At 41.5% G+C, this 27127-nt stretch overlaps 1 protein-coding gene across 1 annotated transcript in view; it reads left to right on the top strand.

Annotated features, from left to right (window-relative positions):
* RORA (RAR related orphan receptor A) overlaps positions 1 to 27127 on the top strand; it is a 104219-nt gene that overhangs the window by 55997 nt on the left and 21095 nt on the right. Inside the window, exons 2-4 of the mRNA XM_081229376.1 lie at positions 3443 to 3528; positions 21580 to 21721; positions 25286 to 25681. Coding sequence (XP_081085502.1) covers positions 3443 to 3528; positions 21580 to 21721; positions 25286 to 25681 — 624 coding nt within the window. The remainder of the gene's footprint in view (positions 1 to 3442; positions 3529 to 21579; positions 21722 to 25285; positions 25682 to 27127) is intronic.

Below are 27127 nucleotides of genomic sequence, written 5' to 3'. Positions count from 1 at the left end.
CAACACATGTGATAGATCACTTTCAGAGAACTTGCTTTTTAGAGCAAGTGGATTTTAGTCATTTCCTAAAGAGCACTTGCACCTGAAATTGTCTTCTGAGATAAGAGAGCCACCCAAGGGGGTAGGCTAGTAGAATAGTTTAATCCAACCAATCAGAATATCGGAACCTGGCTTTGGAGAACCCTCCCATCACCTCACCATGAGATCCCTAGGGAAGCTTGTTCTAACTAATTTGGAATCTTTGGCCAGCATTGCCCATTGGAGCCAAGCACAAACACAGTGCGGCAGGGGGCAAAGTTCGAGGCAAATGGCCCCTCCCTTGAAAATGCAGGTCAGTCTACAGTGAGTCCATTCATACTAAGCATCTTGGCCTCCATGAAGTTTCGTAAAATACGTCTCAGCTTGAGTGCCCTCCAGATCTGAAAGACCCTGAGAGCTGAAGGAAGGCTGAAGACCAAGAGTTTAGGGGCCTGACTCAGGCCAGTGGTCCTATGCAGTAGTGGCACCAAACTCTGGATTTATACTACAGTGACTTTCCCAACCCTCACTCCCACCCTCTCCCCAGCCGGCTGAGAGCCATTCCAAGGGTGGAAGTGCTGGGCCAGGATGTCAATCCCAGGGGCACCCCCATCATGATCAGACCCCTCCCTGCCAGACCTCCAGATCACTTGCAAGATTACAGGAGCCTTTAGTAGGCGTTTTGGTCACTGCCTTAAACATCATGATGTCACTTCTCATGGGTCATCCACTAGGAGTCCAGGCAGAGTGAACAACAATACACCATTTTTGGGCTTCCCTGGTGGCGCAGTGGTTGAGAGTCCGCCTGCCGATGCAGGGGACATGGGTTCGAGCCCTGGTCTGGGAAGATCCCACATGCCGCGGAGCGGTTAGGCCCGTGAGCCATGGCCACTGAGTCTGCGCGTCCGGAGCCTGTGCTCCGCAACGGGAGAGGCCACAACAGTGAGAGGCCCACGTACCGCAAAAAAAAAAAGAAAAAGAACAAAAAATACACCATTTTCCATTTGATCCAGATACATACAGTTTTACTCAGTGTTCCCTGTCTGGCCTGCCCAGAGCTTTCCTATCTTATAAAGGACTAAATAGATTTGCTTGATCTCTCCATTACTAAGATGGAATGAAAATAACTCTTGAGAGGCCCGAGTTTAGTGTTAGTGTTGCTTTTAGTTTTGATGCTGATTTAAACTATAGGGCCTAATGAGGTTTGTCTGATTTCTGTGTCTACAACTTGAGGTGAGACATAAGCAGAAGCAGCTCAGTGTCTGTCTTCTTTATTTCTTGTATGAGTTTTATTTAATAGATGGTCCAAGTACTTTGTGTTATCTAATTCTCTTCCTTAGGGGTTGGGGTTAGGGTTAGGGTTAGGGTTAGGGGTTTCAGCTGATATCACCTTTCAGAATTTCTCTACTACCACTTGGCTTTTATGAGTCTCTGAAAAACGTGGGTCATAACCATCTCTCTCTAGAGCTGCAGACAATCTGTGGCACAAAACTTTGCCTTAACTATGTATTAAAAATATTGGAGGAGGGCTTCCCTGGTGGCACAGTGGTTGAGAGTCCACCTGCCGATGCAGGGGACACGGGTTCGTGCCCCGGTCCGGGAAGATCCCAAATGCCACGGAGCGGCTGGGCCCATGAGCCACAACTACTGAACCTGCGCTCTGCAATGGGAGAGGCCACAGCAGTGAGAGGCCTGTGTACCACAAAAAAAAAAAAAAAAAAAAAAAATTTTGGAGGAGCCGTAAGTGTGAAACATTATTAGAGTTTAGATTTCATAAAGAATTTTCCTTGAAGAAATCAAGCTAGTCTCTAAGATGAGGAGGCCGACTTGAAGATGACGGTTTTTGTTAAGCATGATCTTATAACATATTAAGTGGCATAACTCAGAATAGACATATTAGATAGTGTACAAAGATGCCACTATTGGGGTATTAGAAGGCTTCAGGATTATGGCACATTTATTGGAGGTGAGATTTTGAACAGTCTCTAACTCTGTATAGTGAAACTCAGGATGTTAACACTAAAAGTGACTGATAGGCAAAGGACTCACTAAAGGCACTGCAGCACTTGTAGTCCCCTTGAAAGGAAGTTAGCAGGGACACATGGTTTATAATGAGGTTAAGTCCAGTCATTTAATGTGTCCTCTTTTGAAGTACTGAATACAATATTGATTCAAATCCAGTGTAGGTGGCTGTGGAAATTACCCCAGGATATGAGATTACGTTGGAAGAAAGGGTGGGCTCTGTGTATGTGTGTTACTTACGTCGTGCAATACATTCGTTAGACTAGTCATTGCTTTGTGTGAGGCATGGCACTAGGTAGGGGCTTTATGAAAGTGAAATATACTTGGGCACTTGCGACTGCCTTTGTGTGTGTGACTTCGTAGGTAATCTGACATGATATCCAGTAGTGATAACCATGGAAAATAAATTTAGTGTAATGTGGCATTCCAGGTAAACTGGTGAAAGATGTCATCCTGTATATGCAGCTCAGTGTTGGTTCTTTATTTCACGTATAAATTGTATTTAATAGGTGGTCCAAGTACTTTGTCTTGCCTAATTATTCTATTCCTTAGGGGTTTTTTTAATCCTTAATTATGCTCTTTCCAGCTCTGCTCAAGATATAATGTGTTTGCTTAGAAACGTGCTTTAACATATTTGAGAACTTTGGTGTAATATGTATGAATTATTTGGTTATTCTTCCAGTATGAGGCAACTGTAAATAATCAGTTAGATAGAAACACACGCACGCTGTACCAGAAAATCAATATCCAATGTAAAGAACTCTGAAGCTACATATTCTATTTGTCCGGATTCATCATTATTAAATTCAAATAGGATATGAACTTTATGGTTGAAAGGTTTTGATCATACACAAGTGGACTAATTTTTAAAACATGACAGGTACATTAATTTAAAAAAGATGAGTAAGGAATTCTTAACATCATATGTAACTTATTAATACTTAGAATTGAATCATTTTCCTAAGTAGTTTTGGCTTTTTGGAGTCTATTTTTCTCCACCAGCCGAGCTACAATGCTCAGCCAAGACAGGTTTATGACCTTTTAAAAATAATGATGGAAAATGAGATCGGAGGAAACATTTTAGTATCTGCTTTGCTCTGAGGCCTAAACTGTGAACTCTCCAGTTCTTGAAGGCTTTGAAATGCTGATGCCAGTCTTCTTGTGGGTTCTTAAACACCTCCTCAAATGACCCATTTTAATAACCCGAAAGCTATTATATAACGAGCAGCCATAATTTAGTCCAGGGCTCTAGGGGGACCCTCACAGTTCAGCAATGAATAGTTAATGCAGTATAATGTTTTAGCAGGTTATTAGTTTTCACTATACAAATGCTGATCAGGGAACGCTTTTATAAGGTGTTTAAAAGAAAATGTAATTAACTGGTTGCGTGCTTCTGTTGCAGCTCAAATTGAAATTATTCCATGCAAGATCTGTGGAGACAAATCATCAGGAATCCATTATGGTGTCATTACATGTGAAGGCTGCAAGGTAAGCCTTTTTAATTGTTGTTGTTGTTTCTATTAATGTTAGGATGTATCTTTGTGACTTTTATTTTTTTACTTCTACTATGCCTAAAAATTCAACTCCTTGGCATTTTGAGTGACGAGAAACGACAGGACAGAATAAATATTTGGGTGTTCATTACAATCAAGGAAGTTATGTATATTTTTATGCCTCCCATCACAATAATGAGAGGCTGGAGAAAAGTATTTGATCATGGCTTGTTTGTCACTTCCAATCCCAGAATTGATTGAACTGATGAAAAAATCTCTTTGGTTATCTTTTTTCAAAAAAGAGGTGACTCTGGACTTCTGTAAGGTCCCTGTTATAAGCTTTATAAGAAGGTGTTTCCAAGAAGTTTAATGGGAATGTGATTGAAAGTCTTATTGCTGGCACACAGATGTTGACACATCTGGCCAAATCATAGCAAGGTTTTTAGAAAACACTGAGTTCTGGTCCTGGGGCCACCATTTGTGCCTATTGTTTTGGGCATGTCTTCATCTTTTAGTGACTCGGTTTCTTCATCTGTAAAGTGGCATTCTTCCTACCTTTTAGAACTATTCCAAGAATAGAAATAATAACTGTAAATAAAAGTCCTTATAAACTGAAAAGTGCTATTTAAATCTAATAGTCTTATTGCTGTTGTTACTATTTTAATTATTACTGATGCCGATCTCAGGGCAACATGGACAGCACATACATAATGTGGGAGTGGAAAATAGAGATGTTTATCCTAATCATTCAAGACCCCCAAACCTAGATTGCCTCCATTATTCAAATTGCAATTTATTAAGATTTAAATCCCCCTGCTTATCTTGGAAGGGCCTTGAGACAGCTTATAGGATAAAACAGTGCAAAATAAACAGGAGAGAAGCTATTTAGACATGCAGGAGGCCTCTGAGACAGTTGTTTGCCACTGAACCAGGCCTGAATTAGCCCTAAAGCATTTGGAGGCTGAAGCAAAAAATAAAATCCACAAATTTGGTTAGCTTTCCTTTAGTGAAATTAGAAAAATACAATGTCATAAAATACAAAACCACCTTCAGACACAAATAACTACTAGGAGACTTCAGGGAAATTTGCCTTGTAATTTCCTTATGTCTTTGTTTTACTGTTAATCATCATAACACTTGCCACTTTGTACATATACAAATGCTTCATATTGATCCTATCTTGGGGAAGCTTGAGATTTTTGCACACCACCTACCATACTTCATTATCCAGAAATCCATCTCGGAACAGAAAAAGGACATTATCAGGAAAACTGATGAAATCCAAATAAAGTGGGTGGTTTAGTTAGTAGCACTGCACCAATGTTAATTTCTTAGTTTTAATAAATGTAGCATAATTACATAAGGTGTTAACATCAAGGGATGCTGGATGAAGGGTATAATGGAAATCTCTGTGCAGTCTTTGCAACTTATTACTAAATATAAAATTATTTCAAATTAAACAGTTTAACAAAATTAAAAAAAAAATTCACCCACCTTTAGGAATAGAGAGCTTTCTACTCAAAGGAGATTTTGAATTATTCATCTCTGTGGTACCCTCAAGACCTCAAGGTTCTGGATTACCAAGGAAAAAAATTATTTCCTCAATTTGTCCTCCCTCCAAATTAATTAATTAATTAAAATTAAACAAAATAAAATCAACTGCCTGGCCTATGTTATCCCAAGATGTAAGCAAGAGAGGTACCTGCCTGTGACAACTGTCCCTCCATTGATTTGGGAGGGTTAATTCGGCTGATGTGGCTGGGCCCCTGTCACACTTCACCCTCACCCACTCTGTGTACGCACCGTCTTACCACTGGTAGAGGATGGCATGGTCTTTCTTGCTGAAGGATATATAGACAGCAGTGCTCCCCTACCAGGAGTTCCAAGCAGACTTGATTTTTGTGCATTGCCTATCACCTAGGTATTTTCTTAAGTGGTCTGGGTCCCAGGGATTAACCACATGTGTACCTTCATGCTGTTCACGAAACTGATCGCTCTCTCTGTGTCTCTCAGTAATGCCACATGTAGTTTTATGTGGCAAATTGAATACGATACCTAGGAATGGCGTGCAGGGCAGGACCAGGGAGAAGATGGAGGCTACTTCATAGGAAGCACCTCAGCAATTCAGAAGATTAATTAACAACACGCTCTTCAATAAAATCTGAATTCTCTGAGTACCACTGTGTTTACTGAGGCATAAACAATGTGTGTTTTCTTTTTAACACAATGCTTATTTATGACAAAAATAAAAGCAATAAGAAAACAAAGGGCAGCTATTATTTCACTGTTGTCATTTTTCTAGATTCCCTTCCAGATCTTGTACAGCCTCAGTGCCAGTGTGTTTTTCGGTCATCTGCAGTTCTGCTTCTCTTTCCTATTGACTTTATACAATGGAAATCACAAAAACAATCAATTAAAACTTCATTTTATTAACAGATTGGGCCTGTACCCAGCCTGGGACCTATACGGTAGCATGTGTTTATGTTCGATGCATATAGTATTTGCCCTGCGTCATAGTTTCTGCTACAACTAACATTTTTTTTTAATTGAAGTATAGTTGATTTACAACATCATGGTAGTTTCAGGTGTACAGCACAGTGATTCAGAATCTTTTTCAGATTCTTTTCCCTTACAGGTTATTACAAAATAATGAGTAGAGTTCCCTGTGCTATACAGTAGGTCCTTGTTGGTTATCTATTTTATATATAGTAGTGTGTACATTACAACTAACATTTTTATCTCTAGTCGCGGTGAAGTCAAGAGACTTCTTTTGTCACTGATGTTAATGATTTATCATGTTCTAACCAGGTGAAGGTGGTTGTATCATGACAAATTATAAATAATTTGTCTCTGTAATAGTATCATTAGACTTAAGGAAAATTTCTGATTAGATATATAAATAGAAATCTAATGAGAGAGAAAAAGTGACTCAGTCATTTTCTGAGCTAATCGCTTTGTGAATCTATTTTAAAATCAACAACCTGAAACCACAAGAAACCAGAGAACCTATTTAATTGCTGAAGTGATTCTCTTTCACCACATACTTGCTCAAATAAGCATTGCACATGAACAGCAAAAGTGGTGGACGTTTTGGTAGCTCTTTTTCTGGTTCCTGAGTATTCCCAGCTCACCCTCTCCAAGTCCTTTTGGCCACGTGTAGAGAGATGGTATAGTGTCAGGCTTATGCTCTGACTCTGGAACCAGACTGCCTGGGTTTAAACTCCAGTTCTGCTATTTACCAATTTGAGCAAATACCCAACCTCTCTGTGCCTCTGTTTCCTCATCTGTAAAATGAGGATAGTAATTGTAGTTACTTCATATGGTTGTCACATGCATATAGGTAAAGCACTTACACGAGTGCCAGGCATGTAACAAGCACACATTGAGTGTCGGCTCTTGTTATTATCATTCCTGGGCAAACTCCTCATGTCTGAGTAATGTGCTCTGTAGTCAGACACTATTTCCAGGATATCTGTGGGTCCAGTCTTGATTCTGTGACCATTTGTGATTTGTAATGTAGACTCTGCCAATAAAAACAATGAAAATATGAGCACCCCCTCGGGTGCTCTATAAGCACTGTTAGAAGTCCAAAGACATAGAAGACTGAATCCTTCCCTCGAGCAGCTTACAGTCTAGTCATAGAGATGAGGCCTTCATAGCAAACGAAGAACTAAATACTAGAGTAAGGCCGCAGTCTGTGATGTGACCCAAGAAGCACACATCCACTAGGCAGCCAGAGCCTAAAAATGGGGAAGTCTTGGTTGTATAACCCAGTTTGACTGGAGCAGAGAGTCACTTTCTGCAGATAGTGGAAGATAAGGATAGACAAGTATGCCATTTCCAAATTTTTAAGAGCTCTGTTATGCCAAGGTTTTCATTGTAAAATTATTTTCCTTGTTATTTGGAGATCATGAAGGAACAGTGTACGAGCACTGGGCCAGCCCTGAATATTGCATTTCAGAAAACCATTGAATCCAGGCCTGCAAGGGCTTAGTTCTGCCAGTAAAGACGTTCCTGAGCCCTTGGAACAGAATTTAGTCCCAGCCCTAGCTGGGTGAGCACTAGCAGGGGGTGTAAGGTAAGCTGGGTAGGCCTGCCAGGGAGGAGGGCCCGGGTCATGGAGCACGGGGACAGCAGAAAAGGCCAGAAATAAAATGAAAGGCTGCAGATGTTAGGGTTAAGGTTCGATCTTCAGAGTGAGTGCAAATGCTGAAGTGTTTATAGAAAAACGACGACTGGTTGAGGCTTTCTTTCGAGAAATGGTTCTGTTTATCATTCAACTTCATTTCCTAGCTTCAGTATTAGATACAGTGGCTGCTTAGAGGAGGAGGATGAAAAATTTATCTCAAGATTAAACAAACACACACACAGAATTTTTAACCCATATCTTTTTAGACTTTGGGCCTCTACCATAACTTTTTTCCCCAATTTTGTTGAGAAATAATTGACATACGTTGCTGTGTAAGTTTAAGGCATTCAGCATGACGGTTTGATTTACATATCTTGTGAAATGATTACCACAATAGTTTCAGCTAGCATCCATCTTCTCATGCACAGTTGACCCTTGAACAACACGGGTTTGAACTGCATAGGTCCACTTACTTATACTCACACGGATTTTTTTTATTGGAAAAAATCATAAATAAATATGAATTTCTTTTTAACATTATCTTTTCATTTTTGATGTCTAATGTTGGTAATACATATAACATCTCCTTTATTGTATATGACAATATGGATGTAGATACTGACAGACAATTCACCTTGAAAACAAAGGACATAAACTTATGGTATTGATAAATACAGTACAGTACTGTCAGTGTATTTTCTCTTCCTTATGATTTTTTTTAATAACATTTTCTTTTCTCTAGCTTACTTTATTGTAAGATTATGGTATATAGCACATACAACATACAAAATTTTTGTTAATCAACTGTTTATGTTATCAGTAAGATTTCCGGTCAACTGTAGACTATTAGTAGTTAAGTTTGGGGGGAGTCAAAAGTCAAACTCGGATTTTTGACTGCATAGGGGTCTACATACCCTAACCCCTGCATTGTTCAAGGGTCAACTCAGATACAATAAAAAGAAAAGAAAAAAGGGAAAGAAATATTCTCCTTGTGATGAAAACTCATAGGATCTACTCTTGTAGTAGCTTTCCTTTATATCATAAAGCAGTGTTAGCTATGATTATCATTCAACTATAGCTTCTTAAATAATAATGTACAGTTGAGTATTGAAGTTAGTGAATTGATTTCTGATTACATCTAAGACCCTTTGCCTCGTGATAAGTCTAAGAATAGAGTCCATTCATGTGTCAAATGTTTATTCATCAGGGCTTCCCTGATGGTGCAGTGGTTGAGAGTCCGCCTGCCGATGCAGGGGACACGGGTTCGGGCCCTGGTCCGGGAGGATCCCACATGCCGCGGAGCGGCTGGGCCCGTGAGCCATGGCCGCTGAGCCTGCACGTCTGGAGCCTGGGCTCTGCAACAGGAGAGGCCCGCCTACCGCAAAAAAAAAAAAAAAAAAAAAAAAAATTATTCATCAATTAATACATTTAAGATGATGTCTTATGCAAAGCTTCCTCTTCCACCCAGCAAAGGGAGAACTTGTAATAGTGTCTTCACATTAACAAATATGCTCTCTGAAATTAACAATAAAAAGTCTTTTCAAAGATATCCAGAATGTATAATTGGTACTTTTTTTTTTCCTGAAAGAGTTAAAGCATTTTCTGGAGCTTTTTATGTATTAGGTTAAAAACCATATCCATAAATGTTCCTTTTAGGCCCAAATTGTTTTTCAAAGGATTCTAATATTTTTATTTCAGTTGTAAAATATCACTAGCCCTGGATCAACTTGTCCACTTTTCAGCATTGGTACATTCATGCTCAACATTTTTACTTTAATATTTTATAACACTTGGCCCCAGTATTAGAGCTAGCCATTTAAAATGAAAATTAGACTTGGCTTTTATTACATCCTCTGAGATCAGAGTTTCACTTCTGTTATATACAGGTGATAGAAATAAATTTTTTATTCAGCAAAATCTTCCAGGCCTGTGATGAAATAAATGCACAAGTGGTAGGATGTGTTAAACCCCAATTTGCATCAAGATGATTTGAGGGGTTTTTTTTGGTATTTTTCTGGTTTCTTTGGTTTGGTCTTAATCATGCCTCAGCTCACAGAAGATGCTGGGCTTCTGACCTTGTCATAGATAGGGTCTCACATGGTGTCTGGCTCAGAGTAGGGCCTCTCACGCTTGCTTGGGAATCACTGTTGCTGAATGTGCCCACTGGATTGGATCTGAGGATGGCAAATCACCGTATGGCAAAGCAGACATCTCCACTTACCAAATATAACACACGAGGTCAGCTTTAATCAGAGATCATTTGCATATACAGTCCTATGGGGAGGCCAGTCACTACTGAACAGAAAAGTAGTTGAGGAGATCCATGTTTCCATGACTTATTGCTGCCCGATGCCTGAGTGTGGGACCATACCAGCTCACTTTGGAGAATGAGGTTTCCTGTTTGTTTTTTTTTTTCTAAAGAACAAATTTCCTTCTTATTTGCTTCCTTGGGGACTGTTATTCCTGTCTCCTCCCCCCAGTTTAGTTTTATCATTTCTCCTGCCTCTTCCTCTCTCTGATTTTAATCTATGCATATGCCCTCTCTTTCCCCCTCAATAAAATTAAGTTGCCAGTTATCTTCTTTCTTAACTTTAAATCCTTAACTTTCTGCCCACGTTTATCCAAAGATATTTCTTTTCCTCACCCCCATACTTCCGAACATTCCAACAGAAACTTCCCAAAATAAATAAAATGGAAACAGAGTTCATGCCCCTCCAACTAGGATTCTCAGCTCATCTCAGCCACAGAAATGGAATGAGAGGGATTCCCACGTCCATAGTCCCCCAAATACCAACATTTCCGTTGGATTGGAAAATACAATAATCCGCTCAGGCATATGAGCATTCACCATAAATCATAGAGTTATGAATAAATCTTGGTTGTCAAAAGCAAATGTGTAGCTGTTCCAACGCGTCTGCCATTAGAATTCAGCAAGGCAGCTGTCAGCTGTTTTCTTGTAATTAAACAGCCAATGAGCAGCTAATTAAGACATATGTGTATACAGAAGTGGAAGTGGGTATGTTAATGAACTGTAGGAATCAATTCATTAAGTGAAAATTGTCAAAAGACCAAACATCAGATCAGCATTTCAGCCTGTGCCTCACTGGGAAGGAGCCCCGAGCCAGAGGGGAGCCCCTCAGAGCTATACCCCACTCCACCCCAGCACCTTTCCAGCCACACCCACAGGTCTCTGTACAGCCAACACCCTCTTGGGGGCAAAACTATTAATAACCCCAATAGGAAATACCATGTGTATTTCAAAGCTTTTTTTTTTTTTTTTTTTTTAAGAGCTTCAAATGCTTAGCTTTTTTTTTATTTATTCATTTATTTGTTTATTTAATTTTGGCTGTGTTGGGTCTTCGCTTCTGTGGGAGGGCTTTCTCTAGTTGTGGCTAGTGGGGGCCACTCTTCATCGCGGTGCGCGGGCCTCTCACTATCGCGGCCTCTCTTGTTGCGGAGCACAGGCTCCAGACGCGCAGGCTCAGTAGTTGTGGCTCACGGGCCTAGTTGCGCCGCGGCATGTGGGATCTTCCCAGATCAGGGCTCGAACCCGTGTCCCCTGCATTAGCAGGCAGACTCCCAACCACTGCGCCACCAGGGAAGCCCTCAAAGCTTTTTATCAAGGAGACCTAGCAAAGGAGAGCGTTTTCCTACTTGTGTAAACCTGGTATTCGATACCCTATAAAATGCCATCTCCCTCACCTTGTGTTTGAACCATTACGTGGAACTTCGTACAGCTGAAAAGTGGGGCCTTTTTACTTGTTTGTTTTGTGGTTTATCTGTTTCTGTTTGGTCTGCCCCACATGTTTGTCTGGATGATTTTTGGATAGTGTATTAAGAAGTCTCTGGCCTTTGGGTTAAGATGCACCCAGGGTTTAGGGATTCAAATCCTGGCTTCTCTCCTTACCTGCTGTGTGACTTTGGATACATGGTTTAACCTCTCTGAAGTGTCATTTTCTTATTTGTAAACAGATATAAAAATACCTACTTTGCAATGTTGTTATGAATTGCAAATAAATCATGTTTGTGAAGTGTCCTCCACGGTGCCCGGTATAGAATAGGAGCTCAGCATATGATTGTCACCACTGTTTTTATCACTGGCATCATTTTTCCTCTGGTCATTCATTTCACAAGTGTTTGTTGACTGCTCCAAGTACTAAGTTAGCTACTGGAAACAAAGAAACAAAGCTGTCAGTGAGGGAGACAAATTAGTAATACAGCAAGTTAAGGGCTATGAGGGGGATAGTTACAGGGCTCTAGGGGTGTACATGGGAGGGACCCCTCAACCAGCCTTGGGAAGGGCAAGGTCAGAGAAAGTGAATCCTCAAGAGAAGAGGAGAACTTCCAGGTAGGTTGTGGGGCCGGGGTAGGGGGTGTGGAATCCTTTGAGGAACTGTGGACACAGTGGTTTAGGCTTGGCCAGGGTGTGACTTTGAGAAGAGGAGAGAGCTGCCTGGACAGGTGGCCATAGCCAGGTCATCAGTGAGGAGCCATTGAGGGCTCGTAAGCAGGGAAGGGACTTGATCAGGGTTCTGTTTTTAGAAACAGAACATCTTCGGTGACTGTGTGAGGATGGATTGAAGGGAGGAAGGATGGAAGCAGGGAGCAGTGGGGAGGCTGTGTAATAACCCATTCAGGAGACGGTAGATGTGGGAACCTGAGAAAATTGCAGTAAAGATGGAGAAAGGTAGATGGATTGGGGAAACATGAAGGTGACCAGAAACAGCCTAACTTAGTGAGTGCATGGATGTGGGTGGCGAGGAGGCAGGAAAGCGTATCTTTGTGCTTTGAGTATCTGGGTGATGGTGGTACCCTTGACTGAACAAGAAAACACTGGAGGAGAAGAGGCTGGGAAAATGGTCAGTGGGTTGGGAAATGTTCTGTTCGGAATGAAGATCAAGCCATTCAGTATGTATTGAATGGGTAAACAACAAGGTCTTACTGTATAGCACAGAGAAAAACTCTACAGCATTTAGTATCGTATGATGAACCATAATGGGAAAGAATATTTAAAAGGAAAGCGTAGGGCTTCCCTGGTGGTGCAGTGGTTGAGAGTCCGCCTGCCGATGCGGGGGATGCGGGTTTGTGCCCCGGTCTGGGAGGATCCCACGTGCCACGGAGCGGCTGGGCCCGTGGGCCATGGCCACTGAACCTGTGCGTCCGGAGTCTGTGCTCCGCAACAGGAGGGGCCACAACACTGAGAGGCCCGTGTACCGCAAAAAAAAAAAAAAAAAAAAAAAAAGGAAAGCATATATATATATATATATATATATATATATATATATATATATATATATATATAGCTGAATCGCTTTGCTGTACAGCAGAAATTAACACAACATTGTAAATCAACTCTACTTCAATTAAAAAGAATAAAAAAGCCATTCAGCTGAAGTTTCTGGAGAGTGTGTGTGTATGTGTGTGTTGGTGATGGCGGTGACAGGGCTGTAGAAGGCCAGGCCATGACTTTGGGTTTGTGCCTGTCCAGAATACGGGGGAGCCACTCAGACAGCCTGGTGAGAAGCGAGGGGTCCAGCAAGGACTGGGCTCAGTCCAGTCACGTGCTGGTCAGTTTTTAGCAACCAACAGTGTCTATATGTATGTCCATAACTTTAGTGTATATGTCACTGATGTAATTTCATACATTTTATAAATAGTAAAATCGACAATATTGTCAACAGAGACTACAGTGTATAGTATATATATGTACTATATAGTGTATATATAGACAGCCGATTCTCACGGAATGTGCTCATTGATTTTTGCTGAACTCTCACATCCATACCTGTGGTTGCAGCTGACGAAAGACTGTAGCACCAACGTGATTTTTCATTTACATTAATGAATAAGAGGAAAGTGAAACAAGGAAAAACATATTTTGGAACTTCACTCATTCGTCAATGATTACTTGAGCAACTTCTTTGCTGAATCAGATAATAGTTTTGAAAAACTGGAAGAATATTTCTTTACATTCCTTTTTGTGCTCTTCACAATGTGATGGCTACAGACATGACATATTTTTAAATTGAACCCACATCATTATCATTTTCTTCATCACTTTTTTTTTTTTTTTTGAGGTATGCGGGCCTCTCACTGTTGTGGCCTCTCCCATTGTGGAGCACAGGCTCCGGATGTGCAGGCTCAGCGGCCATGGCTCACGGGCCCAGCCGCTCCGCGGCATGTGGGATCTTCCCGGACCGGGGCACGAACCCCTGTCCCCTGCATCGGGAGGCGGACTCTCAACCACTGCGCCACCAGGGAAGCCCTCTTCATCACTTTTTAAAAATTTTTGTTGAATTATAGTTGATTTACAATGTTGTGTTAGTTTCAGGTGTACAACAAAGTGATTCAGTTATATATATATGTGTGTACATATATCTGTTCTTTTTCAGATTCTTTTCTCATATAGGTTATTACAGTGTATCGAGTAGAGTTCCCTATGCTATACAGTAGGTCCTTGTTGGTTATCTATTTTTATATAGTAGTGTGTATATGTGAATCCCAAACTTCTAATTTATCTTCATCACTTTTTAAATCTAGGCAGTAAACAGAGCCATAAATCAAGCCCTGATCCATAGCACTTGTCAATTTCTGTGGCGTAAATACTCTCAGCACATGGTCAATTTCAGACCTCCCCACACGACATCTCACTGCATGCACAGTAGCACACCGTTATGCAGTGAGCTACCATTCAGATATAATTGATGTAAATAACCTCAAAAACAGGGACAGTAGCAAAATAGTAATAAAATAATAAGTTAATGTTTAATAATGGTGATGTTTAACAGTTGGTACACAAAATTCCTGAAATGTTAATATTCAGTTCTTGCAACCTGGTATCAGCCTTCTCCCACACCCATGGCCTCAGTTCCTGTCCTGGGGAGCTCCAATCTAGTGGAATCAATGAAAAATTTCATAGTATACAGCCAGATTGTTTTTTAAAAAACAATTAGGGAATAAAATTTTACAGGGCTTCCCTGGTGGCACAGTGGTTAACAATCCGCCTGCCAATGCAGGGGACACGGGTTCGAGCCCTGGTCCCGGAAGATCCCACATGGTGCGGAGCAACTAAGCCCGTGCGCCACAACTACCGAGCCTGCGCTCTAGAGCCCACGAGCCACAGCTACCGAAGCCTGCACGTCTAGAGCCCGTGCTCTGCAACAAAAGAAGCCACCGCAATGAGAAGCCCGCGAACCGCAAGGAAGAGTAGCCCCCGCTCACTGCAACTAGAGAAAGCCCACATGTAGCAACGAAGACCCAATGCAGCCAAAACTAAATAAATAAAATTATTTATTTATTTAAAAAATTTTTTCCCCAGAGAATACAGACAGAAATCAGAAATAAAACTCAAGGAAAGGCACTTTGAAAGACTTGGTGAAATAAGGAGAGATACACTTGAGAGTTCTCTTTGAGGCAGGAGGAATGGGGGCAGAAAGCTGACGTGTGTGAGGAAACCAAGACTGTGTGACATTGGTTTTGTTAGCTCAGCACTGCAGGAGAGATGCTTACCTGGGAGGACACTGCACTTAAAATTAGGGCACTAGAGTTTGAGTCCCAGCACTAACACGTAGCCATGGGACAGCCTTGGACAAGTCACTTACCATTCTGAGCTTCCTTTTTGTTATCTGCAAAATCAGAAAACTAGAGTATGGACCTTAACAAAGGGAAGGCAGCAGAGTCTTCAGAAAGCTTTGTTAAAATGTTTGCCATACAACATGACATTTCTTCTTTTTTGACCTATAAAAATGGTGCTTTCACATTGTTCAAACTAGTTTGTATGTCTGCGACTATACTCTCAAAGCAACGTTGTAGTTCAATAGATCTCATGTGTATTTTATAAAAGCTACATGGATGATTCTCACACACCGTCAGTTTGAGAACTACTGAATCTGATAATCTCTCTACTTCATTTCATCTCTGAAGGCCTGTTTGTATTATTCTAATGTATTGCAACAACTGCATGTGAGTATGCTGCCACTAGGTGGTGGTGGTGTGCCGCAGCCACACCAAGTGCTGTATCCTACCCTGCAGTTCATCATGGTGGCCCTCTATGCTCAAGCCCACCATGTTTATAATGGCACATCTCCGTGTATCTTGACATCCGTAAAAAGTGAACTTTTAAGAAAGCCAAAGAAGTCATTCATTAGCTCAGCTTTCAGAAATAAAACTCCAAAATTGTGTACTTAATATCTTTCCCAGGTGACTCACAGCTTCAGCACTTTCTTCTTTATGCATTATACCTCCTCAGTTCCACCCCGAGACTCCAAGTGCTGCCTTGTGCTGTCACTGCTCTCTGTGTGGCCTCAAGCTTCCCAGCCCCTAGAACTGGTGTCTCAGCTTCATTTCTCAGTGTGACCTTCTCCAGGATTGCTCCCCAGTCAGTCAAGATCCTGCTTCTACATTTATGAGCATACTTCTCCCTTGAGGAAGGAAGGTACCTACCATACTTTCTCCCTTTCTTCCTCTTCTTTCTTGCTCTTCTAATCCTTCTCCTCTTATGTATTCATCAGCTTTAAATACTTTTTCAGTTTAACTGCCCAAATCCTCTGAGAAACCCCAAGGAATACTAAAATGCAAAGTTTTTTTGTTTGTTTGTTTTTAAGGGAAAAAGAGGGGGCAGGAAAGGAAGACCAAGCCCTCATTCTGTCTGAAATGCAAAGTTTAGTGTGTCTGAGTCACCCAGGCTTACCTCTTTCTCCCTTCACAGCTCTCACTTTATAACCCCACCTGACCCCTCCCACTTGGTATTTGATAGCTAGCCTTGTGGGCATGACTCTGTCGATTTAATCCAAAAGAAAGGTCTCTTCTCTGTTTCTTAGCACTGCCACTCCCTGGACTTTCCACAGTCATTTGCTCAAATGACTCAGTGAGAAACAAATGGTGTTGTAAAGAGTAAGGTGAAGCATCCATGAACAGGGAACTATATTCAATATCCTGCGACAAACCATAATGGGAAAGAATATTTAAATAAAGAATGTGTGTGTGTGTATATATATATATATATATATATATATATATATATATATATGTAAAACTGAATCACTTTGCTGTACAGCAGAAATTAACGCAACATCGTGAATCAACTGTACATCAATAAAAAACAAACAAAAAACAAAGCTGAGGCATCCGAAGAAGTGAAGTCCTTTTCCAAACGTTGGTTCCAGCCTCAGTGCTGTCGCTCCAAGAGCATGTGGAAAGCCTTGTGGATTTGCCTTGCAACTGATGGCATTTCTCAAACATCTTTAATGACAGCGACTGTGTGTCCTTGAAGTCAGTTTGTTGTTGTTATTGTTTTGTTTGTTTTCTAAACAAGCCAGAGTAATTTGGAAATAAGTAATGTGAATAAAAGGGGACATAATCCTCCCAGTCAGAAATGAGGGAAAATCACGCAATTGTGAGACTGGTTTCCTCATGTGAATAACCCACATCAGGAGGTGGCAGTAGAAGAGGAATCTGTAAAATGACTGGGCATTGGCGCCGTGGCCAGCCAAAGGGGCTAACCTGAAGGAAAACGCTAATTTCAGAGCAGATCAGTCTCACTCTTTTGCTATGCATACCTTGTGTCTTGACACTGCCTCCTTTCAGGATTGCCTTCTATGAGAACCCCCAAGTGGGAATCCTTCTGAACACTCAAAGGAAGCAGAAAAAACAACAAAAGGGATAAACGTGTGAGTTCTGGAATTAAACCACCTAAATTCAGATCCTGGCTTTGCCCCCATGCTGGGGGGTAGGGGGGGAAGGGGGTGGAGGGGTTCTGAGCTAGTGCCTCTCTCCCTAAGCCTCAGGTTCTTTGACCTAAAAACCAGGAAAATGATAGCACCTGCCTCGTGTTGCCCTTGTCAAGATTACGTGATGGAATCCATATAAAGCACAAGGTGCCTAGCAAATAATAAGCACTGTTTTAACGATTCCTGGGATTGGTTTTAATCAAGTAGGTGAGACATATAGACAGAAAATGACTGCTGTGAAGAGAGAAGTTTGTCAGATTCACAGACTTAGAGAGTGAACTTGTGGTTACCAAGGGGGAAGGGTTGGGGTGGGGAGATAGATTGGGAGTTTGGGATTGACATGTACACACTGCTATATTTAAAATGGATAACCAACAAGGGCCTACTCTATAGCACAGGGAACTCTGCTCAATATTATGTAACAACTTAAATGGGAAAAGAATTGGAAAAAGAATAGATACATGTATATGTATAACTGAATCACTTTGCTGTACACCTGAAACTAACACAACATTGTTAATCAACTATACTCCACTATAAAATAAAAATTTTTTAAAAGAGAGAGGAATTGGTTATAACATAGGTCCCTTGAAACAGGAGGCACAGCATGCCACACAGAGGACCACAGTGGAAAGCACCAGGGTCAGTCAGGAGGCTGATGGAATGAGGGGGAAACATGGGAGGAGGTGGCTGGATGTTAGGGTTCTGGATCGGTTGGTCTGCGTATAAAAGGTGTGCTCCCAGGCAAGTTGTTTGCTATTTCTAGGAATTAGGTAGTCCTGGGAAGCATAATCTCTCCTGGGTTATCAAGACCTCAAGATGTCAAAGCATTAAAAATACAGAATAAAAAGATATGATTAATACAGACACTCATTAAGATCTCTCATCATCATCATTATCATTATGCCCTCCCAGAATTCTCTTGTAGCAGAGCAAACTGGTGGTTGTATATAGCATCTGTGCTAACATCCTGGAATTTCATTAGTGGTGGTTTGATGTTAACTTGAGTTTAATATGTGAAAACTAAAGAGTAGCCTTTTTTTCCTTTGATAATGATCCAAGCATTATTCAAGAGCTGTGTCTAGTCCTGGATTTCAGATTTTTTAAGAAAGTGGAGAAACTGGAAAGGATCCTAAGAAGAAATACTAAAGGTACAAAAGAACCTAGAAAGAAAGGTGACAGATGCTGTGATTTGGTCTACAGACAAGGTACTGGGAGATAACTTGGCAGCCTGCAAGTACTGGTTCCATTTAAAGAAAAAAGAGAGATTGTGTAGACATTCTCCATATTCGACGATTATAGAACGAAATGGAGCAGGCTCATTCAGCCTCAGCTAAAGGAAAAGCAAATAATTCCTGATCCTAGGCACCTGCAGTGACAGCAAACATGGAGGGTCTGAAGGTGGTAGGGTCTCAAGAAAGTAATAAACACCTTTCAGCCTTGACAGAGATTATGTCTCAGACTCAACTGAATACCTGGACAGGTGACCTCTTGGTATCTCTTTCTAAGGATTATCTGCCTCTGTTACCATTTATATTTTCTTGAATTCTCTCCACTAAGCCCCAAAGAAAGCTTTACTTCTCACTTTCTTGTCAACAGAGGAAAAAAAAAAAAAACCCCATAGCTTTTTAGATATTTTGAGAAGAGAGAGATTGCCTCACAGAAGAGGCCAGACTTGATATCAGGGAGGTTTAAAGTACAATAGAGAGACAGTCTGAGACCCTGGGCCCCCAGCCTTGCCCATATTGGTCAGTGAGCAGCCTGGCAGAGAGGTGGTAAGAGATCAGTGCCTGTCCCTCCCATCCTAAGTTGGTTTCCAAAAGGAAAGAACTGGGAACTGAGGTCATATCCATCATAACCATGACTTAATCCACAAAGTCCCCAGCCATCACAGAAGAAAGCAGATGTACTGAATAGCTCTTCCTGAGTAGCTCACATACCTTTCTGCCCACATATTGTAGAAAAATCAGAAAGCACAGATGAACAGAAAGAAAATTAAGATCACTCATGCCCCCACCAACCAGTGCCAGCTGTTCTTTTCATTCGAGGACATAATTTTCCAAAGTTTCTTCCATGTTAAATATATGGATTTTCCCTACAAAATTGGATTATATTGTGTTTAGTTCTTTAGCTGTTTTTTTTATTCAGCAGTATATTTTTAATAACCCTTTTATGTCAATAATTGTATTTCTAAAACACCATTTTTAAAGGTGGCTGAATGTATAGATATCCAGTATGACTCTCCCAATTCACTACTGTTGGACATTTAGCGTCTTTCTAAAATTTTTTTTCTACCTTACCGATAGTGCTGTGATGAACATCCATGTAGGTAAATCTTTGTACCATTCTTAGCATTCCTTTAAAATATATTCCTTAAAGGGTAATTACTGGTTCAATGGATAGGCATGTTTTTAAGGATTTTGATAGAACTGCCAAGTTGGCCTCCAGAAAAATCTTCTGGTGAGAGAGTGCTCTTATCAGTTTGCCCAGCACTCTGTCACTCTGTTAGTTCTTCAGGATTTTACCTTACCTTCTCCACTAGCGTCCCCTTGGTTGGGATCATCCGTCTTTGCCATTAAAGATTTGAAGGTGACTATACTCTTTTGTACCTTCCATGGCTCTGCTTCATAGAAATGACTCTGGTTACCTTCTTTTTTTTTCTTTCAGAATACATCCCTAGTTTGGAAAACCACTGAGAGATAAGTAAACAATCAAAAGATAACCAGAAACAACCCCCCCATATGTTTGGAAATTAAGAAATGTGCTTGTATAGATAAACAACAATATCCTACTGTATAGAACAGGGAACTATATATATATATATATATATATATATATATATATATATATATATATACACACACACACATACACACACACATACATATATATGTAACTGAATCACTTTTGCTGTACACCAGAAACTAATACAACATTGTAAATCAACTATACTTCAACTTTTAAAAATGTGCTTCTCAAGAACATATGGATTAAAGAAGAAAGCTGTTGAAAACTAGAGCATGTTTCAGGTTGAATAATCATGAAAATACTACATAGCAGAACTTGTGGGCTGCTACCAAAACATAACTAAAAGGAACCCTTGCAGCTTTAAGAAAAGAAACAGCAGTGAAAATTAATGAGCTAATAAGAATCTAGCTCAAGGGCTTCCCTGGTGGCGCAGTGGTTGGGAGTCCGCCTGCCGATGCAGGGGACACGGGTTCTTGCCCCAGTCCGGGAGGATCCCACATGCCGTGGAGCGGCTGGGCCCGTGAGCCATGGCCACTGAGCTTGCGCTTCCGGAGCCTGTGCTCCGCAACGGGAGAGGCCACAACAGTGAGAGGCCCGCGTACCGCAAAAAAAAAAAAAAAAAAAAAAAAAAAAAATGAATCCAGCTCAAGAAGTTAGCAAAAATGAATGAATCAATGAGTGAATGAATTAATTAAATCCTTGAGGTCAGTACTCCTTACGCATCTTAGTGCAGCTCCTTATTTCCAAAACAGTGCTTAACAAATAAGTGGAACTTGATGAACATCAGGTTGGATTTGTTCAGTCTTCAAGGCCATGATTCTAAACACATGGTATTTCCAAACTGTCAAGGGTAGAGTATTCCCAGTCTGATTGATCTGCCAAGATAATCCTTCCAAGTGTCACTTAACTTCTTGGGGCAGTAGATTCTGACTTGAGGAATGGAAGACGCATAAAAGACGGTGGATTTACGTGGTCTGGTTGAGATGAGCACGGTGTACCAGGATTGCAGCCCCCTGAGTTACGGTGAAGCTGCATCTTCTTATCTCTGGACACCCCAGAAGAGTGTTTTGTGTGTATTCTACTAAAAACGTTTTGGAGATAAAGGTTAAAGATAAGTGCCTTTGTACTGTTTCATTAAGCACACAGCTTTTGATCATCAGAGACCAAGAAGAGGGCCCAATCCTGTGCCTTCTACATAGGCAGCTGTCTGCTGCAGTTAAAGTTTTGCATATGTAAGGGACACAGGATTGGGCTCTGGGGATCAATTTTACTCGAGGAAAAAGAAGTGACTTTAATTTCATTAATGGTCTCCAGGATGATTGTGCTACAAGTTTAATTCTCCATTAAATGTGCATGCTGCATGGCGCTCCGTTTCTTGCCTTTAGTGTCATTCAGCTCCAGCTGACACTAACCTGTTTTCTATTTCATAACTGAATCACAGGGCTTTTTCAGGAGAAGTCAGCAAAGCAATGCCACCTACTCCTGTCCTCGTCAGAAGAACTGTTTGATTGATCGAACCAGTAGAAACCGCTGCCAACACTGTCGATTACAGAAATGCCTTGCCGTGGGGATGTCTCGAGATGGTGAGCACCCGCAGCCTGCGTTGTACAGTAGCACAGGGTTGTGAAAGTGCCCTCGGAAGCCTGGACCCAGATCTGCCAGAATATGTCCCCTCTGTCCCTCCAACCCCTCCACCCCTCCCTCCTCTGGTGGCTTTGTGGGTGTCACAGCAGTTACTTCTCCTCCATAAACCATTCCAGTCAGTTCACTGGATGATGGAGGACTGGGGGCGGGGTGGCATGGAGGAGAAATGTCTGTGTGTGGTCAGAACACCTTCAGATTTTTGACGTTTAAAACAGGGGTCCCCAACCCCCAGGCCATGGACCACTACCAGTTAGGAACTGGGCCGCACAGCAGGAGGTGAGCGGGGGGCCAGCAAGCTAGCGAAGCTTCATCTGCCGCTCCCCATCGCTCCCATTCCCGCCTGATCCCCCCCCTCCCCCGTCCGCGAAAAAATTTTCTTCTATGAAACCAGTCCCTGGTGCCAGAAAGGTTGGGGACTACTGGTTTAAAACATTACATGTGGATGAATTGATGGAAGGTAAGTGTCACCTGAGGGTCTTAAAAAGGATACCTTCTAGAAGCATTTTTCCCCACAGAAAACACAAACCAGAGCTAATTGTTACATGTCTTACACTAGTAAGGTTATTGGCAGTTGGGATGAATTAGCTTTTATGCTAACTGGATCCAAAGTCAAACATTTGTACATACAGTATGTGTGAAAATAGTGCAAAGCATGCCCAAGTGACAAATGTTTCATTAAGAGAAACTATTTTAAGAACTAGAGACCATCTACCATTCATTTGCAAAACAGTTCAGGATCTTCCGGGAAAACTGTCTTAAGTGCACAGAATAATCAACACCAGATTTCAAGACTATTCTTATATAAAGAGATTGGGCAGTTAGTGTAGTGGATACATTTTAAGGACTTTTCCAAATATACTGGCTGGCTGGTTCTCTTGAGAGATCCCTTTGAAAGAAACATCTCTTCCAATGGAGTTTCAGCCTGTGGAAAAATAACTTCAGGCTGCTGGGCAGGCATTCTGAAGGTCTCCTTTCCCCATAATCAGATGTTCTTGGGGCCTGTGGACCCACCCAGGCACGAGTTGTACACAGGGTGACCTCTTAGAATTTGTAGGACCAAAGTGAAGTTTTGGGGATTGGAAGATGCAAGTCACAGAACTTACACTGTATTCTCAGAAATTCCTGTGATATGCAGCTCTGTAGATTTCATCTTCCAAAGGCACTAAACTCATAAAATTAGGTATATCTCTTATGAATCTGTAAGTTAAAAATCACAAGCTGTGTGTGCATTTTCTCAAGACCCGATCCAGGGACTTCCCTGGCAGTCCTGTGGTTAGGGCTCTGGACTTCCACTGCAGGGGGCGTGGGTTCGATCTCTGGTCAGGGAACAAAGATCCCACAAGACGCACAGCACGGCCAAAAACAAAAAAAAAACCTGATCCATTCATTTCACTTATGGGATAGTATGATTACTGTTGTTAATATTAAGAAAAGAGTTAAAACACAATTCAGAGTCATAGCAGAACAAGTTTCCCCTATGGGTATTAATCCCCTTGGGGGTTCCAGAGTATGCTTTTCAAAAAAATTAAGTACCTTCAGTATGCCTTGTGGAGATTTCTCGTATAAGTGACAGCACACTTTGTTGTGGACTTGGAGTGAATTTGGGGACTTACACAATTATAGGCCTGAAATTCAGAGCCCACATCAGCCTGACTGCTCTCTAACCAGCCCCGCCCAAGTTTGTCACCTGAGTTGTGGAAACTGGAAATTGACCAGAATCCAGCTCACTTGTTTCCTCTGTGCAAAATGAAAGTACATCCTCCTTGGCAGGAAAAAGATCCACCAGCTGGCCTGGACAGTGGGCCCTGATTCCCAACTTCACTTCCATCTATCCTGCCTCCTGCCCCAAGACTCATAGAATTATGTTGATGGTCAGATGGGTGAATTCATCCACCTGGTCAGGTATCAGTTTAACCATAATCAATTAGGAGGTCTTAATCCCTCCAGCAGCGGCTTTATCTACACATACAGAATCAGGCTGAGAAATAAATGGGTTAGTGGGGGGTTCAGACCAGGAAATCGTAGGATTTTTTTTCTCAATTATCTGGATGTTTTAGGAGAAATCATTTGGGATTCTAAATGAACTGGAAAATTACTCCAGTCACTGTTCCACTTTAAATATGGGGACACATCGCATGGAGAAGGGCTGCACACACAAATTCTCCCGATGGGGATCTTCCACAGAGTCTGCCCTTTCCAAAATTCTGATATTCTTTTTACTTGAGGCTAAATGAGAACAGCAGAAAGTGTCCTTTAAAGATGGGTCCAAGGCATGGAAGCAACCTAAATGTCCATCGACAGATGAATGGATATAGAAGATGTGGCACATATATGCAATGGAATATTACTCAGCCATTAAAAGAAACGAAATTGTTATTTGTAGTGAGGTGGATGGACCTAGAGACTCTCATACAGAGTGAAGTATGTCAGAAAAAGAAAAACAAATACCGTATGCTAACACATATATATGGAATCTAAAAAAAAAAAAAAGGTTCTGAAGAACCTAGGGGCAGGACAGGAATAAAGACACAGACATAGAGAATGGACTTGAGGACACGGGGAGGGGGAAGGGTAAGCTGGGACGAAGTGAGAGAGTGGCATGGACAAATATATACTACCAAATGTAAAATAGCTAGCTAGTGGGAAGCAGCTGCATAGCACGGGGAGATCAGCTCGGTGCTTTGTGACCACCTAGAGGGGTGGGATAAGGATGGTGGGAGGGAGATGCAAGAGGGAGGAGATATGGGGATATATGTATATGTATAGCTGATTCACTTTGTGATACAGCAGAAACTAACACACCATTGTAAAGCAATTATACTCCAATAAAGATGTTAAAAGAATAATAATAATTTTAAAAAGACAGGTCCAAGGGTCTCACAGGGACCCCAAGACCCAGGAGCAAGAGAGGGCATAGACTCAAGAGATGTAATTCCTGGAATTGCAAATGCTTCGTCCAGTCTGTTGAGCTTTCTCAAGGAAGCCCCAGATTTGGCTGTTTGATCAGGAAGAAACTCATGTAAGCATACGGATTAGTGAAATGAGTGCAAGTTGAGGTTTGACTGCTTGTGCCCCGATAACACCTCCGTGAGTCTGTGCGTCCCTGTGCTCTGGTCTGAACACTGGGAAGAGAAATGTCTAGACCAACTGTCTGGGTAGAGAGGGAACAAGCCCATTAAGTCGCATTTCAGTAGCTCCACTGAGCCTAGGGCTGTGTGACAGCACAAAAACGTAGGTGGTCGTTGCTCTGGGTCTCTTGTACCAGCCCTGGGTCTGTTTGTGAAATGCAGCTCCTCTGGGATGGGTCTTTGCTTTTTGGGATGTGGAACAAGCCTGTGTGAGGTGGGACCATTTATTTTCACCTCGGGATCACGTCCTTATTTTGTGGTTGTGTGGTTTTTGATGGAATTGTCTGCAACTTCAAAGGAACTCCTAAAGCATGCTGGAGAGGATCATGGAGAAAAGCGTGTTGTATACGGTGTGCCTTGGCTTTTTTCTTCCAGCTGTAAAATTTGGCCGCATGTCGAAAAAGCAACGAGACAGCTTGTACGCAGAAGTACAGAAACACCGGATGCAGCAGCAGCAGCGAGACCACCAACAGCAGCCTGGAGAGGCCGAGCCGCTGACTCCCACCTACAGCATCTCGGCCAACGGGCTTACGGAGCTTCACGACGACCTCAGCAGCTACATCGACGGGCACACCCCCGAGGGCAGCAAGGCAGACTCTGCCGTCAGCAGCTTCTACCTGGACATACAGCCTTCCCCGGACCAGTCAGGTCTTGATATCAACGGAATCAAACCAGAACCAATATGTGACTACACACCAGCATCAGGCTTCTTTCCCTACTGCTCTTTCACCAATGGAGAGACGTCCCCAACTGTGTCCATGGCAGAACTAGGTAATGGCTTCCGTGTTTCCATTGGGGTGGACTACTTGGGCCATTTGAAGGAAATGGGATTTGTCTGACTTTCCTCTAATGAGTTATGTTATTAAAATGATGCATCTAGAAGGGTGAGTCACCTTTACCATTTGGACCACTTCATAATTCCAGCCTGCCCCCTTGTTTTTGTCCACTGTTTTCCATCATATATTCAGGAAACTCAGTGACCTCTCAGCATCAGAGCTGAGACAATATGAACTTAAAGCAATCTTTAAATTCCACAGAAAACTGTGAGTTCAGGGAATGGCCCCATTAACTCCACTGATTTAGTTATGTTCTAAGTATTGCTTTATACCAAAAGTTATAAAAATAGCAACCCACAAACTTAACCTGGCACATAGACATGGGTTTTTGACCAGTGCAGAGCTTTACAATTTTTGAATTGGTTGCTAAAATTTTAAACCTGGACAATTCCACCTGAAAGTTCAGATTTTCAGTTTCTTGGGAAAGGAAAAAAAAAAAAAAAGATCTAGTTACACTGGACCAGCATTTGGGAATGGCAACAACCAACTGGTACCACTTAGGGCCTAACGCCTTGAAATGGGCCCATCCCACTCTCGGCATTTATATCACTGCCCAGTCCCTGTATGCATCTAAGTTTTGCAACTCTGACACATTCTATAATCGTTAAAGGGAAATTGGCTTCTTTATTTGCCAGAATGTTTTGGTGATGGATATTAATGCAAAACTGATGTATTTCATAGAAGCCTCACCATGCCCCAAAAAACCCCCCACAAAAACCTGTCATTTCCTTATTCCTGTGACATTGGTGCTTCTTGGGAGATGTGACCTAAAAATGTTAACACAGACAATGGAAAACTTTTCATTTCAAGGAAGTTGTGTTATAACATCCTCTGTTATATTTAATCAATTTTTAAGTACGGCACTATTATTAGAGAAACTTTGATAAGGACCTTTACTCTTTGAGAATTTGATCCACTCCTCCCCACGGCTCCTCACACAAGGTTATAATCCTTTGGGATATTTCAATTAGTTGCTATGAAGATGACTAAGTTAAGAGGAAGAGAGAATGAAGACTTCACATGGAAAAGAACCAGCGGGTTCTGACTTGAGCACAGACGTCCTTAGTTCACAGAAATAATGGTTGTGTTCTTTAGATGGTTTCTCCACCTCTGTACCCCATAAAACATTTTTTAAGTGAAATTTATATTTCCAGTAAAATCTTTCTCCAAATAGAACAAATTGAATGTTCTTTACGGTTTTTACACAAGCACCTCTTTATGGGTCTAAATTTAAATCCTCAAGAGCAGGGACATTTTAAGCCTGGTCTTTAACCACTGAACAGCATTAAAGGTGTATCCCAGCTCTTTTGATTAACAGAGAAACCTCAGAACTAGAAGCCAAGCTGAGCAGAGCTAGGCTTGATTTTTTTTTTTTTTTCTT

The sequence above is a fragment of the Mesoplodon bidens genome (genome assembly GCF_964165515.1).
Source record: "Mesoplodon bidens genome assembly, chromosome: 3".
Classification (NCBI taxonomy): domain Eukaryota; kingdom Metazoa; phylum Chordata; class Mammalia; order Artiodactyla; family Ziphiidae; genus Mesoplodon; species Mesoplodon bidens.
This window is presented reverse-complemented; position numbering and strand designations above follow the sequence as displayed.